Below are 12150 nucleotides of genomic sequence, written 5' to 3'. Positions count from 1 at the left end.
ACATAGAGAAGATAAGACAGCAGGTTAACCAATTTTAATGGAACCAAAAGATTATACAATGAAATTTTATATACATTCACAAAAAAAAAAAAACATCGTGCAACTTTTTTTGGAATTGTAGAAAGCGAGCAGTGGAGAGCACATCCTTGTGGAGATTATTCTTGGGGTTGGAACCAGAGATTAGTATTTTGGTCTTTTCACTTCAACCCTGCAATAGAAAGAGAAATGAGCATAAGATCAATACACTAAGCAGTTCTCACCAGTCTCACAGAGGAAGAATGCTGCTGCTCACCCATCGGCTTCCATCTTCTTCCTCTTCTCAATGATCTGCAAAAAGAAGTTATAGTTGATGGTTATGCTGCCAGTCTAAGCTCACCTGAGACCCAAGGCTGACCTCTCTCCTACTTCCATGGCTCTCTGACCCACTGCCTGTTCCTGAATCTGTGGGCCAGTATCTCCTCCCAGCTGAAGCTCTCCCACCCAGAACCAGTCCCACTTACCGCACTAATCTTTTTCCATTGGCGATCAAGCTCTGCTTTGTCATTGGTTTCCTTAAAGCGCCTGGTTTTACGCCCTTCAGACATCTTGATGCCATACTGAAATGCAGCCCTGAGGGAAAAAAAGGGCAGTTGAGGGAAGAAGGCATCCGAGGTTGAATAGCAGTAGCTAGGTGTTCCCAGGAGACCCGGTGAGCAGAGAACCGATTTCAGAATGTTTCAGCCAGACTACACCCTCTAATCTGCTGTGGGATAGTCCACCCCCACCACCATCCCTCTCCTCACTCTTAGCTGTATTTAGTACCAAGACTCACTTGGGCAAAGCCTCCTTGTTGTTCATATACTCGCTGTATTCCTCCTGGGTATCAAAGTCCCAGCGGCCTAAAGGGCCTTTCTTGTTACCCTGTTGCAGGACAGAATGGGGGGCAGGGAAGGAAAAGATGTCAGTGGAAATGAGATTTTAGCCCTTGATTAAAGCCAGGCTCTCCCATAATCCCAGGTTTTATCATTCATAAATCCTACCCTAATAAACAATAATAAATGTTAACTGTGTACTTACTATGTGCCAGGCATCATTCTGAACACTAAACATGTATCTTATTTAATTCTCTCAAAAACTCTATTAAGAGAGAACTATAGTTCTCTCCATTTTTCTAATGAGGAAACTGAGGAAAAAGCAGTAAAATAAGTTGGCTTGGTCACAAAACCAATACCTGGCAGAGCCAGGGTTAAGCAAGGCTCCAAGATAGAATTAAACCATGCTATTAAGCATTGCAGTACAGAGAAAACAAGGAAAAGTATATGACACTTCTTCACCCTTAATGGTGTTAGTGTTTGTTGGTGTTTTTGTTCGTTTGTTTTTGTTTTAAGGCTTAGAGGAAAATGTCAATCCTGGCTAGAATAAAACTCAGTTTGTTTGTTTGTTTTCCAGTTATTTTCTAAAAACTGAAATTCCTTCTTCCCTTTCTACATGTGCACTAAAGGCCTGCTTACTCCCTAGGATGGAAATCAAAGCCTGGCACTTTACAGAAAATAAAAAGTAATATATTTATGGCCCTATCTCATTTTTTGACTTTGTACAGATGCTTTAAAACAGTCAAGCTGCCCAGGACCCCACAATGCTGCTGTTCCTATTGCTGCAGCTGAAGGAAGATGAGGCCCAGGAAATGAAACAGATCATTTGGGAGGAGGGAAGGGGATATGCGCTAAAGAGTAACTGTCCCCACCCATCCTTCCAGCTCCACACCTGGTCCATTTTGCTATAATCCACCTCCTCGTCACTGTCCACAGCCATGTCATCCATCCTAAAGAGAAGCAACAGTTAAAGAGATGGTGCAGACCCAGACTCCTATGGTTCATGCAGAAACCTACCACTAAGAGGCTATATGCCTAGGAACAACCACCCCTCCTAGGCCTCCCACTCAGAGCCTAACAGAATACTTTACCCAGTAAGAAGTACCCCTGGGTCCCAACAAATCAAATTTACACCTCACTCCCCCCCCCCACCTTGTTCTGCAATCACCCCAGCCTCCTTCTTTGTAACAGAGTCTCACGTACGTGGCTGGGTAGCACTCAGCATAGCTATTGGACATGCCAAAGAAATCTCCCAGCTGCTTCTTGTCTTCTGGCTTCTTCAGCATATGTTATGTTAAAGAAAATAATCCTCCCAATAGCAGAAAAACTTCAAGCAGGAAGGGCCAAGGGCTAGAAGCCCCAACATGAAAACTCTAAGGAGAGGGCTGTGAACATGAATGAGTCCTCTGAGAAAGGGGAAAGTCATGACTTCATCCTTGTCAAAATTCAGCACAAAAGGGAAAGAGCAAGATGGGGGCGGGGAGGTTGTGGGGAAGCAGGGAGGCAGGTAGAGTTGGAATGAACACGCTGAAATAAAGGATATGATTCAGTGCCTTCCCAGCCAGCAGATCCAGCAAACTTTTCATTGATCGACTTGATCAGCTCCTTGGCGGATCCGGGTCCTGGGCGAAAGAGAACTCTGTTCAGACTTTGAAATAAGGAGCTTACAACCTCTTCCCCACAACACACTTCCCACCTGTGCCTTTCATAACAACATTTTTTAAGCAACAGAACCCTTTAGCTAACAAAGTTTTAATCAAATTCCAATTCAAAATGAGCTACTCTGCTTGAGATGCACTAGTGTGCCCAGAATACTGTCCACTCAACCTGCCCCATGTCTTCAGAACCCCACAGCTGGGAGAATTATATCAAACAGAGCAAATATGCCCTGCCCTTGCCCAGGAAGACAGACAGAACTCCAGACTCATCTTCTGTCTATTCCATAAAGCAAGACACGGATCTTCCAAGAACCCAGAACTAGAAAGTCCCCCAGTGCCCCCCTTGGCAACTCTGAGTTCTGGGTCAGACTCTCAGCCCAGAGGAAAGCAGCACTGCCAGAGCCAATGCAAGATGCCATGGCTAAAACTCACCTTTGTCAACATCCATGGGCTGGAAAGAAAACAGAAACTGAAGTGAGTGTCACCAGGAGGGATGCCCACTCATCTCTCCCTCAAGTTTGAATCAATTCCCTACCCTACCCCCTGCCCCCATTTCCAGGATGGTTCCTACCCTGGATTAACTGACCCAGTTGCTGCTGTGAAACCATGAGCCACCTACATAACAGAGGGGTTCTGTACCTGGTTGGGCAGCCACAGAGATGGGCAGCTCCGCCACCTAGTGCCTGGGACTACATCTCACCTCATCGTCCACTTTTGGCTTCTCAAAGTAGCTGTGCCTCTTCTTCTCTTCTTCTCTCTCTCGGTCCCGCTCCCGCTCTCGATCGCGTTCTCGCTCTCTGTCACGGTCTCTGTCTCTCTCCCGATCACGCTCCCGTTCCCGGTATCTCTCCCGCTCCTTGTCTCGAGGTGTCTTGGTTGTGGAGGGCACATAATCCCCAATGTCTTCAAATATACTAGGAAAACAGAGATCCCTAGCTGACAAGGTCACACAAACTTCCATTTCCCCTGGCCATTTCTCCAGATTCTCACACCAAGGCCTCCCCCAAATGCCAAAGACAGGAAACCCAGAGGCCCTTCCTCCCTCAGATCAGGGGTCAAGGGCTACGATACATACTTCATGTCAGCCTCAGGGGGTTTCTTCTCTTCCATTTTCCCTGTAACATAAAGAGAGGAGTGAGGAAGACACTCCTGAGTTATTTCCCACTCAGCCTCACCATGCTTTTCAGTTCTCAATGCCCTTTTAAACATCTTCTGTTTAAAAGATGGGACAACAAAAGCTACCCCATACTCCCCCTCCTCAAGCCTCAAAACTGACCACTGCTTCCTGGGTGGGTCAAGCAGACAGAACCTGGATGTAACCATCCCTTGCTAATGCTCCACTGCTCCCATTTTTCTCTGGTCCCCAGGAGCCTCCCAATGTTCTGGAAGCTCCAGGAGACCTTGGTTCCATCTCAGATGCCCCTCCAGGGGTAAGGTTTCTCTCCCTAACTCTCCAGATTACCTTTATCTTTCTTTTTGAGCTTCTTGTTGCGGGTACCCTGCCTCAGGTAGGAAAGGATCTGGGTGAGCTTGCTGATGACAATGTCATTTGTGGTCAGTGTGGTCTGGGCCTGAAAACCCCCAAGGAGCAAGAATGTTATCCCACTGAGCAGGACTCTCTTCATTTACTCATTCATTTACTTAACAAATTAACAAATTAAAGGATAAGTGAGAATTAAGTAGGTGAAGACAGGGAAAGGAGGTGTTGTAAAAGGATATTCCAGACAGATGAAACAGCATACAACGGCCTGGGTCATAAGTAAATCTAGTACATTCAAGAAAGCCAGGATGACTGGAAAATAAACTGGGAAGCATGGTAGAAAGAGGCTGGAGAGGCCAGGAGTTACAGAGCCTCACAAGCCATGATACAGACTTTGGCCTTGGGATTCCCTGGTGGCGCAGTGGTTAATAATCTGCCTGCACGGGTTTGAGCCCTGGTCAGGGAAGATCCCACACGCCAGGGAGCAACAAAGCCCGTGCACCGCAACTACTGAGCTTGCGCTCTGGAGCCCGCAAGCCACAACTACTGAAGCCCGCGCGCCTACAGCCCGTGCTCCGCAAAAAGAGAAGCCACTGCAACGCGAAGCCTGGGCACCACAATGAAGAGGGGCCCCCGCTCACCGCAACTAGAGAAAGCCTGCACACAGCAACAAAGACCCAATGCAGCCAAATATAAATTAATTAATTTAAAAAAAAAAAGATTTTGGTCTTTATCCTAACACTAAAAAACCATCAAAGGGCTTCCCTGGCAGTCCAGTGGTTAAGAATCCACCTTCCAATGCAGGGAACACGGGTTCTATCCCTGGTTGGAGAAGTAAGATCCCACATGCTATGGAACAACTAAGCCCCTGCGCCACAACTACTGAGCACGTGAACCACAACTATAGAGCCCGTGTACTGCAACAAAGATCCTGCAAAACTAAGACCCGATGCAGCCAAAAATAAAATAAATAAATAAATATTTTTTAAAAATAAAGAAACCATCAAATCTTCTAAACCGGGGGCAGGGCACATATAGGAAATCTCTGTACCTTCCTCTCAATTTTGCTGTGAACTTTTTTTAAAAATTAATTAATTTATTTATTTCTGGCTACACTGGGTCTTTGTTGCTGTGCGCGGGCTTTCTCTAGTTGCAGCGAGCGGGGGCTACTCTTCATTGCGGTGCGCGGGCTTCTCATTGCAGTGGCTTCTCTTATTGCGGAGCATGGGCTCTAGGCGCGCAGGCTTCAGTAGTTGTGGCTCGTGGGGTCGAGAGCGCAGGCTCAGTAGTTGTGGCACACGGGCTTAGCTGCTCCGCGGTATGTGGGATCTTCCTGGACCAGGGCTCGAACCCATGTCCCCTGCATTGGCAGGCAGATTCTTAACCACTGCACCACCAGGGAAGCTCTGCTGTGAACTTTAAACTGCTCTAAAAAATTATCTTAAAAAAAAAAAAAATGACAGTAGTGAAGGCAGAAAAAAAAAAACCTTCTAAACCATGATGAGAAAAAGTCATGCTGTTAAATGATCACTCTGGCCATGTGTAAAAATGATAATGGAAAAGGGGATGGAAAGATGTGGGGAGTGGTAACGGCTAAAGAGTACAGGGTTTCTTTTTGGAATGATGAAAATGTTTTAAAATTGATTCTGATGCCGGTTGTACAATTCTATGAAAATACTAAAAGCCACTGAATTGTACACTTTAAAGGGGTGAACTGTTTGCTATGTGACTTACATCTCAACAATACTAAAAATAAATAGAATATTGGAAGGGAACCACAGTGGAAGTGGGGAAACCAACTAGGAACCCCTTTTAATAGTTCCAACAAGAGATGATGACTTTTTTTTTTGGCCATGCTGCACAGGATGTGGGATCTTATTTCCCCAACCAGGAATCGAACCCATGCTCCCTGCATTGGAAGTACAGAGTCTTAACCACTGGATCACTAGGGAAGTCCCAAGAGATGATGGCTTAGACTGGAATGTTATTGTGTTGTTGGTGGAGATAGAAAAAAGTGAATGGATTCAACTGAGATTTAGGAGGTTAAAAGGTGGGCAGGACTTGGTTAAATGTGGTAGATGAGGCTCAGGGCAGAAGTGAAGCTGATTCCCAGGTTTGAGGCTCACATAGCAGGCTCTCGGGACTTGGGTCACTCACCTCCATGGTGGGGCAATCAGCTTTGCTGCGGATGAGAGTAGTGGGGATGTCAGTGTCAGCATACTCATCATCCAGGTCTACCACATAGGCCATGCGGCCTGGAAGAAACAGCTCATTCCGCTCATATGCTTTGCTCTTGAAGAGCATGCGGTAAACATTTCGGCCTACAAAAAAGAGAAAGAGCAGCAAGTAGCCAGTGAGAAACTTCTACAATAACAGCTACTGTTTACTAAGTGGTTACTGTGTGCCAGCCACCATGCCAAGTGTTATGCTTGCTTTGCTTCATTCAGTCTTCACAACAGCCCTGTGAGGTGGTCATTATTATCTCCTTTTAGCTGATAAGAATACTAAGGCTGAGAAGTAAGGGTTTTACTACCACTTAAGTCATATGACTATTGCAAGTCCTATAGCTACTAAGCGACAGAACAAAGAATGGGACCCTGGCCGTTTAACTCCAAAGCCTGAGCTCTTATCCACCCTTCCTACAGTGCCTTCTCAAGGGCACTATGTGCCTAGCATCGTATTAGGCCCTGTGAGGAAGAAGGATGAAGTTTAAGGTAACACTGATGAAGATGGGAAAAAATAGCTCTACCATATGCTCAGTGTGATAGGCATGTTGCCATGTATTATTTCTCTTCGTCCCAGTAATCCCATGAGGTGGACGTTAACCCCATTTTTGCAAGTGGACAAACAGAAGCTGAGAAGTTAAGTTGGTTGCACCCAAAATCACATGCTTAGTGTGATTTCATTACAGGATTCAAATGCAGGTTTCTGAATTCTGAGTTTTTAATCAACAACCATGCTACCTCCCATATGGATAAGCCCAAATCTGAAAGAGCTTCCAACCTAACTGAGGGGACATTAGTAATATATATGAAATAACTAAGTCTACATCTGAGTTCTATTAGAGTATTTTGTGCGAAGTAGCTGGTTTGGGGACAAAAAAGAGATAAAAGTAGATTGAGGGAAAGGGGAAGCACATTCCATCCAGAGCACTAAATTCCTTACAATTCCCCTGGAATGCAGAGCCACTAGTGTAGAAATTCTGTACTCACCCAAACGTGTTTTAAATTCTATTTTATTTTCAGGATCCTCATCTTTCCTGAAAAGACAAAAAGAACATTTTTGCTAAATGTGTTCCTACTTTTGGCCCCTCCTTTCTAAACTCTCAAGCTCTCCCTGATGTTTATTTACTTGGTTTCCTTCTGGGGCTTTTCCATCAGTTCTTCCTCCTCTTTCTCTTTGCTGGCAATTTCAGCTCGTACCTAACAGGAAAGCAAGTAAGGTTTAGACATTTATTCACTTTACATATCCTTACTGAACACCATTATACCACACTGTGCCAGGAACTAAGAACTCAATACTGAACAAAACAATATAGTCCTTGCCTAATGGAGCTTATAAAAAGAGAGACAGACAAATTAAACGATTAAACAACAAAGTGTGATAACTGCTGTAAGTAAAACAGAAGAGCTATGCAAGGGTGCAGGTAGTGGGAGGTGAGGAGTGGGGAGACTTAACAATACACAGGTGATCAGGGAAGGTTTGTTTACCCAAGAAGATAAAACTGAGGCTGAGACTTGAAGGATGAATAGCAATTAGTCCTACAGAGGGGACACCGTTAGTTCTTCTACATGGTCTGAACTAACAGCAGTCTCCCTCCTCACCCCAAAAGGTGAGCATTCAGCATGCTAGTATTACTCTCCATCTACCAACAAAGCTCACCTTCTGAAGCAGAGCAAAATCCAAGCCTTTCACCAAATGGGTGTGTTCCATGTCACCACCCAAAAATTTGGACTCCTGGATCAACTGTCTTCTCTTCTCTGCAGCTGATTTGTCCCTGTAGAATGAAAGAGGCCACATAAGAACCATCCTTTGTGGGTGGCAAGTGCCTCTTGAAATGGCTTGGCATGGGGAAATGGCTTTCCAGAGCAAGGAAAATGTGAGGAAGAATTCATACTGCCATTGTATGACTTTGCAATGCTGAGGGAACCATGCCCTGGCCCACTCGGTACTCACGCCTCAGCAGTGGGGCCCACAGCCCTGTAGTTAGCTGTGGTGCTGATCAGCTCAGTTTCCTCATAATCTTTGTTCACTCCATCCCGCCGTTCCTTGGCACGGTCCCGGTACTTCTCTGCTAGTTCTCTTTCTCTCTCAATTTCTTGTTGGCGAAGTTTGGCATAATAACTGTGACCAGGGAAAGGCAAATGTGTAAGGCTCAGCAGAACTGTTCCTGCCTGTTTCCCTATACCTTCACCCAACTCTCTATGCTGAAAGCTCATATATATCCTCATAGAACTGCTGGCCACCTCTTGATATTCCTCAAAAGCAGAACTACAGCATCTCCCAGCTCACAGATACACTGTTCTAATGCCACCACAGTATACTCCATCTGTCACTTCAGAATCCTTTGATGTCACCTAACTCTACATCACCGAGTCTCTACAAGTATGAGACTTTACCATACGGCAACCAGGAAGTCTGAGTTTTTATCACGTTCCAAATATCACCTGAAAATATATCATTCCTTGCCAGTCCTCCTCAAGAAAAGAGAAAAAAGCAAAGTACCAGGTCTAGGAAGCTTAGTATCATATAAATAATAGCAATGACAATGATAACTGACGGCAGCCAAAATTAACTGGGTGGTTACTATATGCCAGGCACTGGTACTAAGTGTTTACATGGACTATCACAGTTGATCCTCGTGACAACCTGATAACAGTTATTATCACTATCTTGATTCCACCCATGAAAATACTGAGGATTAGAGAGGTTAAACAAAATGCCCACGGCATCCAGCTAGAAACTGGTAAAGATGAGATTAAAACACAAGCTGACTCCAAAGCCCTAAACAGCCATTCTAAATATCATTCCTCTCCACTATGAAAGCAGAGACTCTCAAGACAAGAAAGGAAAACCTCAGTCTCTTGCCTCATAACTAGCCCCTACTCCTTTTCCCCGAACAGTATCCACCATAAAACCCAACACTCTTCCATCCTTCCTTTACCTTTTCTTTTTTCTCCTTCGTGCAGCTGGATCTTCATCCTCATTGTACTCCCTTGGCATCCTAGAAAAGAAAGAAATTCACTGATTGCAAAATATTGCCACAGCCCCAGAAACCCCAAGAAGTGGCTTTGAGGACTGAAGAAAGGCTTAGAATACTGACCACAGCAATAGCTGACCAGTTTCAATCAGGCAGAGATCCATGTCAATATTTGTAGGTGAGTGGTTCTCAAGCTTTAGAAAGCATCACAACCACCTGAAGGACTATTAAAATTATATATTCTCAAATATCTGCCCTAGAATTTGAGTCCGTGGGGCTAGAATGGACCCAGAAATCTACTTATTTAAGCACCAGCAGTAACTCTAGTACAAATGGTCCATGGAACATACTCTGAGAAAAAATGAGATCCCCATGGGACTTCCCTGGTAGTCCAGTGGCTAAGACTCCATGCTCCCAATGCAGGGGGCCCAGGTTCAATCCCTGGTCAAGGAACTAGATCCCACATGCCGCAACTAAGAGTTCACACGCCACAACTAAAAATTCTGCATGCAGCAACTAAAAGATCCCGTGTGCCACAACTAAGACTCGGCACAGCCAAATAAATAAGTAAATATTTTTTAAAAAATGAGATCCATACAGCATCCCAGTCTTTCCTGGAGCTTCAATCTCAAAAGGCAGGGAATCAGAACCATGGACCTCAAAAGAGAACTAGCTTTCCAGTTCCTAAGATAACTAGTTCAATAAATTTTCCATAGGAAGGAGATGGGAAACAGATTGGATCACCCCAGAACTTACTCATGGTGACGTGACTTAGAGGGTGGTGCAGAAGCAGGTGCAGCCCTTGGGGTCATGAGAAGTTTCCTGAAGTCTTCATTGGTGAGTTTTGATCTAGAGGGCGAAAATTTTAAAAATTAGTACCCAATAAGAATTGGAAAAGGAATATGTAAAAAATATGGTTCACTTTACTAGAAATCAGAGAAAAACAAATTAAAACAAAGAACATGCCACTTTTAATGCATCAGACTGTTAACGATTAAAAAGTTTGATAAATTGGACTTCTCTGGTGGCACAGTGGTTAAGAATCCACCTGCCAAAAAAAAAAGGTTTTCCCTGGTGGCGCAGTGGTTGAGAGTCCGCCTGCCAATGCAGGGGACACGGGTTCGTGCCCCGGTCCGGGAAGATCCCACATGCCGCGGAGCAACTAAGCCTGTGTGCCACAACTACTGAGCCTATGCTCTACAGCCCGCGAGCCACAACTACTGAAGCCCGCGTACCTAGAGCCCGTCCTCCGCAACAAGAGAAGCCACCGCAATGAGAATCCTGCACACTGCAACAAAGAGTAGCCACTGCTCGCAGCTACTAAAAAAAAAAGTTTTATAAATCAAGAATGAGTGAGAGGATGGGACTTCCCTGGTGGCACAGTGCTTAAGAATCTGCCTGCCAACGCAGGGGACACTGGTTCGAGCCCTGGTCCGGGAAGATCCCACGTGCCACTGAGCAACTAAGGCCGTGCGCCACAACTACTGAGCCTGCGCTCTAGAGCCTGCGAGCCACAACTACTGACCCCGCGTGCCTAGAGCCCGTGCTCCGCAACAAGAGAAGCCACGACAATGAGAAGCCCGCGCACTGCAATGAAGAGGAGCCCCCGCTTGCTGCAACTAGAGAAAGCCCTTGTGCAGCAACAAAGACCCAATGCAGCCAAAAATAAATAAATTACTAAAAAAAACCCCAACACAGGTGGCAAAGTTGATATATAGACAATATATCACCGATTAATTTTAATATTTTAATTCACAAAGCAATGATGTATTTTACTCAGATATGAATGTGTGTACACAAATGCATTTAAAAAGAGTAGGACAAAAAGATAAGTGTAAAAAAGGTAATGGTGGTTACCTCTAAGAAAGGGGATGGAATTGGGACGTTATCAAAGACAACATTACCCTTATTCTGATGTTTTAATTTCCTACAAGAATTAATTCCTATATAACGTGTAATTAAACATCAATTTTAAAAACTAGCACTCTCCCTGCCATAATTTCCCCTCTAATACTCTTATGCAGTTGGCCTGATCCAGTTAAAAGTTCACAAAGATAAAGAGCAAGCGGTATGATTTTTTGGTCATCCTTGCTGACAAGACATTCAGAATTCTTTCACCACCACCACCACCACTTTACTCATTACCCAGCTCATTCCCATGGTTCTACATCAAAACACTCACTGGTGGAAGGAGTGAGGATCGTCCACATCATGGCCATCTGGGGCCAAAGGGTTGGAGAACGGCTCGCCTAAGAAAAGGAATTGATGTTAATTTAATCAATCTCTTAGAGTCAGGTCTTGTGCAAAGGTTGGGGATCTACAGACGTCTTTTCCTGTAGTTGAGCTGCTCACAATATAGTGAGGAAGAAAGGCAAGAACATCGACACTGACAATACAGGGTAACAAGTGCTGAAGTAGGAAAATTCAAGGAGCTATGGGAGCTCAGAGGAGGGGGCCCCTAAACCAGCGCTGGAGGATCAGCAAAAACTTCTTGAAGATGACACCTAAGATACTACACGAAAGATAAATTTACGGAACCAAAAATTAAGTGACGGGGTCTGGGGCTGGTTCACAGATAAATCTCATCTGTCGTGGGTTGGGGCAAGGACAAGATTGAGGGACAGTCTGGAGCTGCCCGGCCTCGCTCGGGGCCCAACTGCTTCGCCAGGCTACAAGCGCCACATCCCGGCCCGCCTCCACCCTCGCGCACACAGCCGGCTTAAATTCTGAGGCCAAAATAACGCGCCAAGTGTCCCGAGTCCCGCGGGGAAGAAAGGGCAGATGACCCGAGCCTTACTATCTCGCTCCGGCATTTCGTCCGCGGTATTTCAACCCAGCAACGACCGAGGACCCTACAACAACACGGCAACGACAGGCGACTGCCCACAATGCACCTCAAGAGTCCACCCACAGTGCCTTTCGTGCCCCAGCTTTTCCGCCGCAACAGAGGGCGGAGAAATC

General features: G+C 45.3%; 1 protein-coding gene across 1 annotated transcript; it reads right to left on the bottom strand.

The window, feature by feature from the left end:
- Positions 1–19: 19 nt before the first annotated feature.
- On the bottom strand, positions 20–12127 carry IK (IK cytokine). The gene is made up of 20 exons (XM_079918394.1): positions 11987–12127; positions 11372–11438; positions 9946–10038; positions 9154–9213; positions 8166–8333; positions 7872–7986; positions 7341–7411; positions 7202–7248; positions 6147–6310; positions 3972–4080; positions 3585–3624; positions 3210–3423; positions 2942–2960; positions 2395–2473; positions 2055–2135; positions 1744–1801; positions 812–900; positions 501–609; positions 293–327; positions 20–208 (listed from the first exon to the last, which is right to left on the bottom strand). The coding sequence occupies exons 1-20, from the start codon at positions 12000–12002 to the stop codon at positions 181–183; spliced, it is 1662 nt and encodes a 553-aa protein (XP_079774520.1). The 5' UTR covers positions 12003–12127; the 3' UTR covers positions 20–180.
- Between the last annotated feature and the right edge of the window lie 23 nt (positions 12128–12150).

Source organism: Stenella coeruleoalba (genome assembly GCF_951394435.1).
Source record: "Stenella coeruleoalba genome assembly, chromosome: 3".
Lineage (NCBI taxonomy): Eukaryota > Metazoa > Chordata > Mammalia > Artiodactyla > Delphinidae > Stenella > Stenella coeruleoalba.
This window is presented reverse-complemented; position numbering and strand designations above follow the sequence as displayed.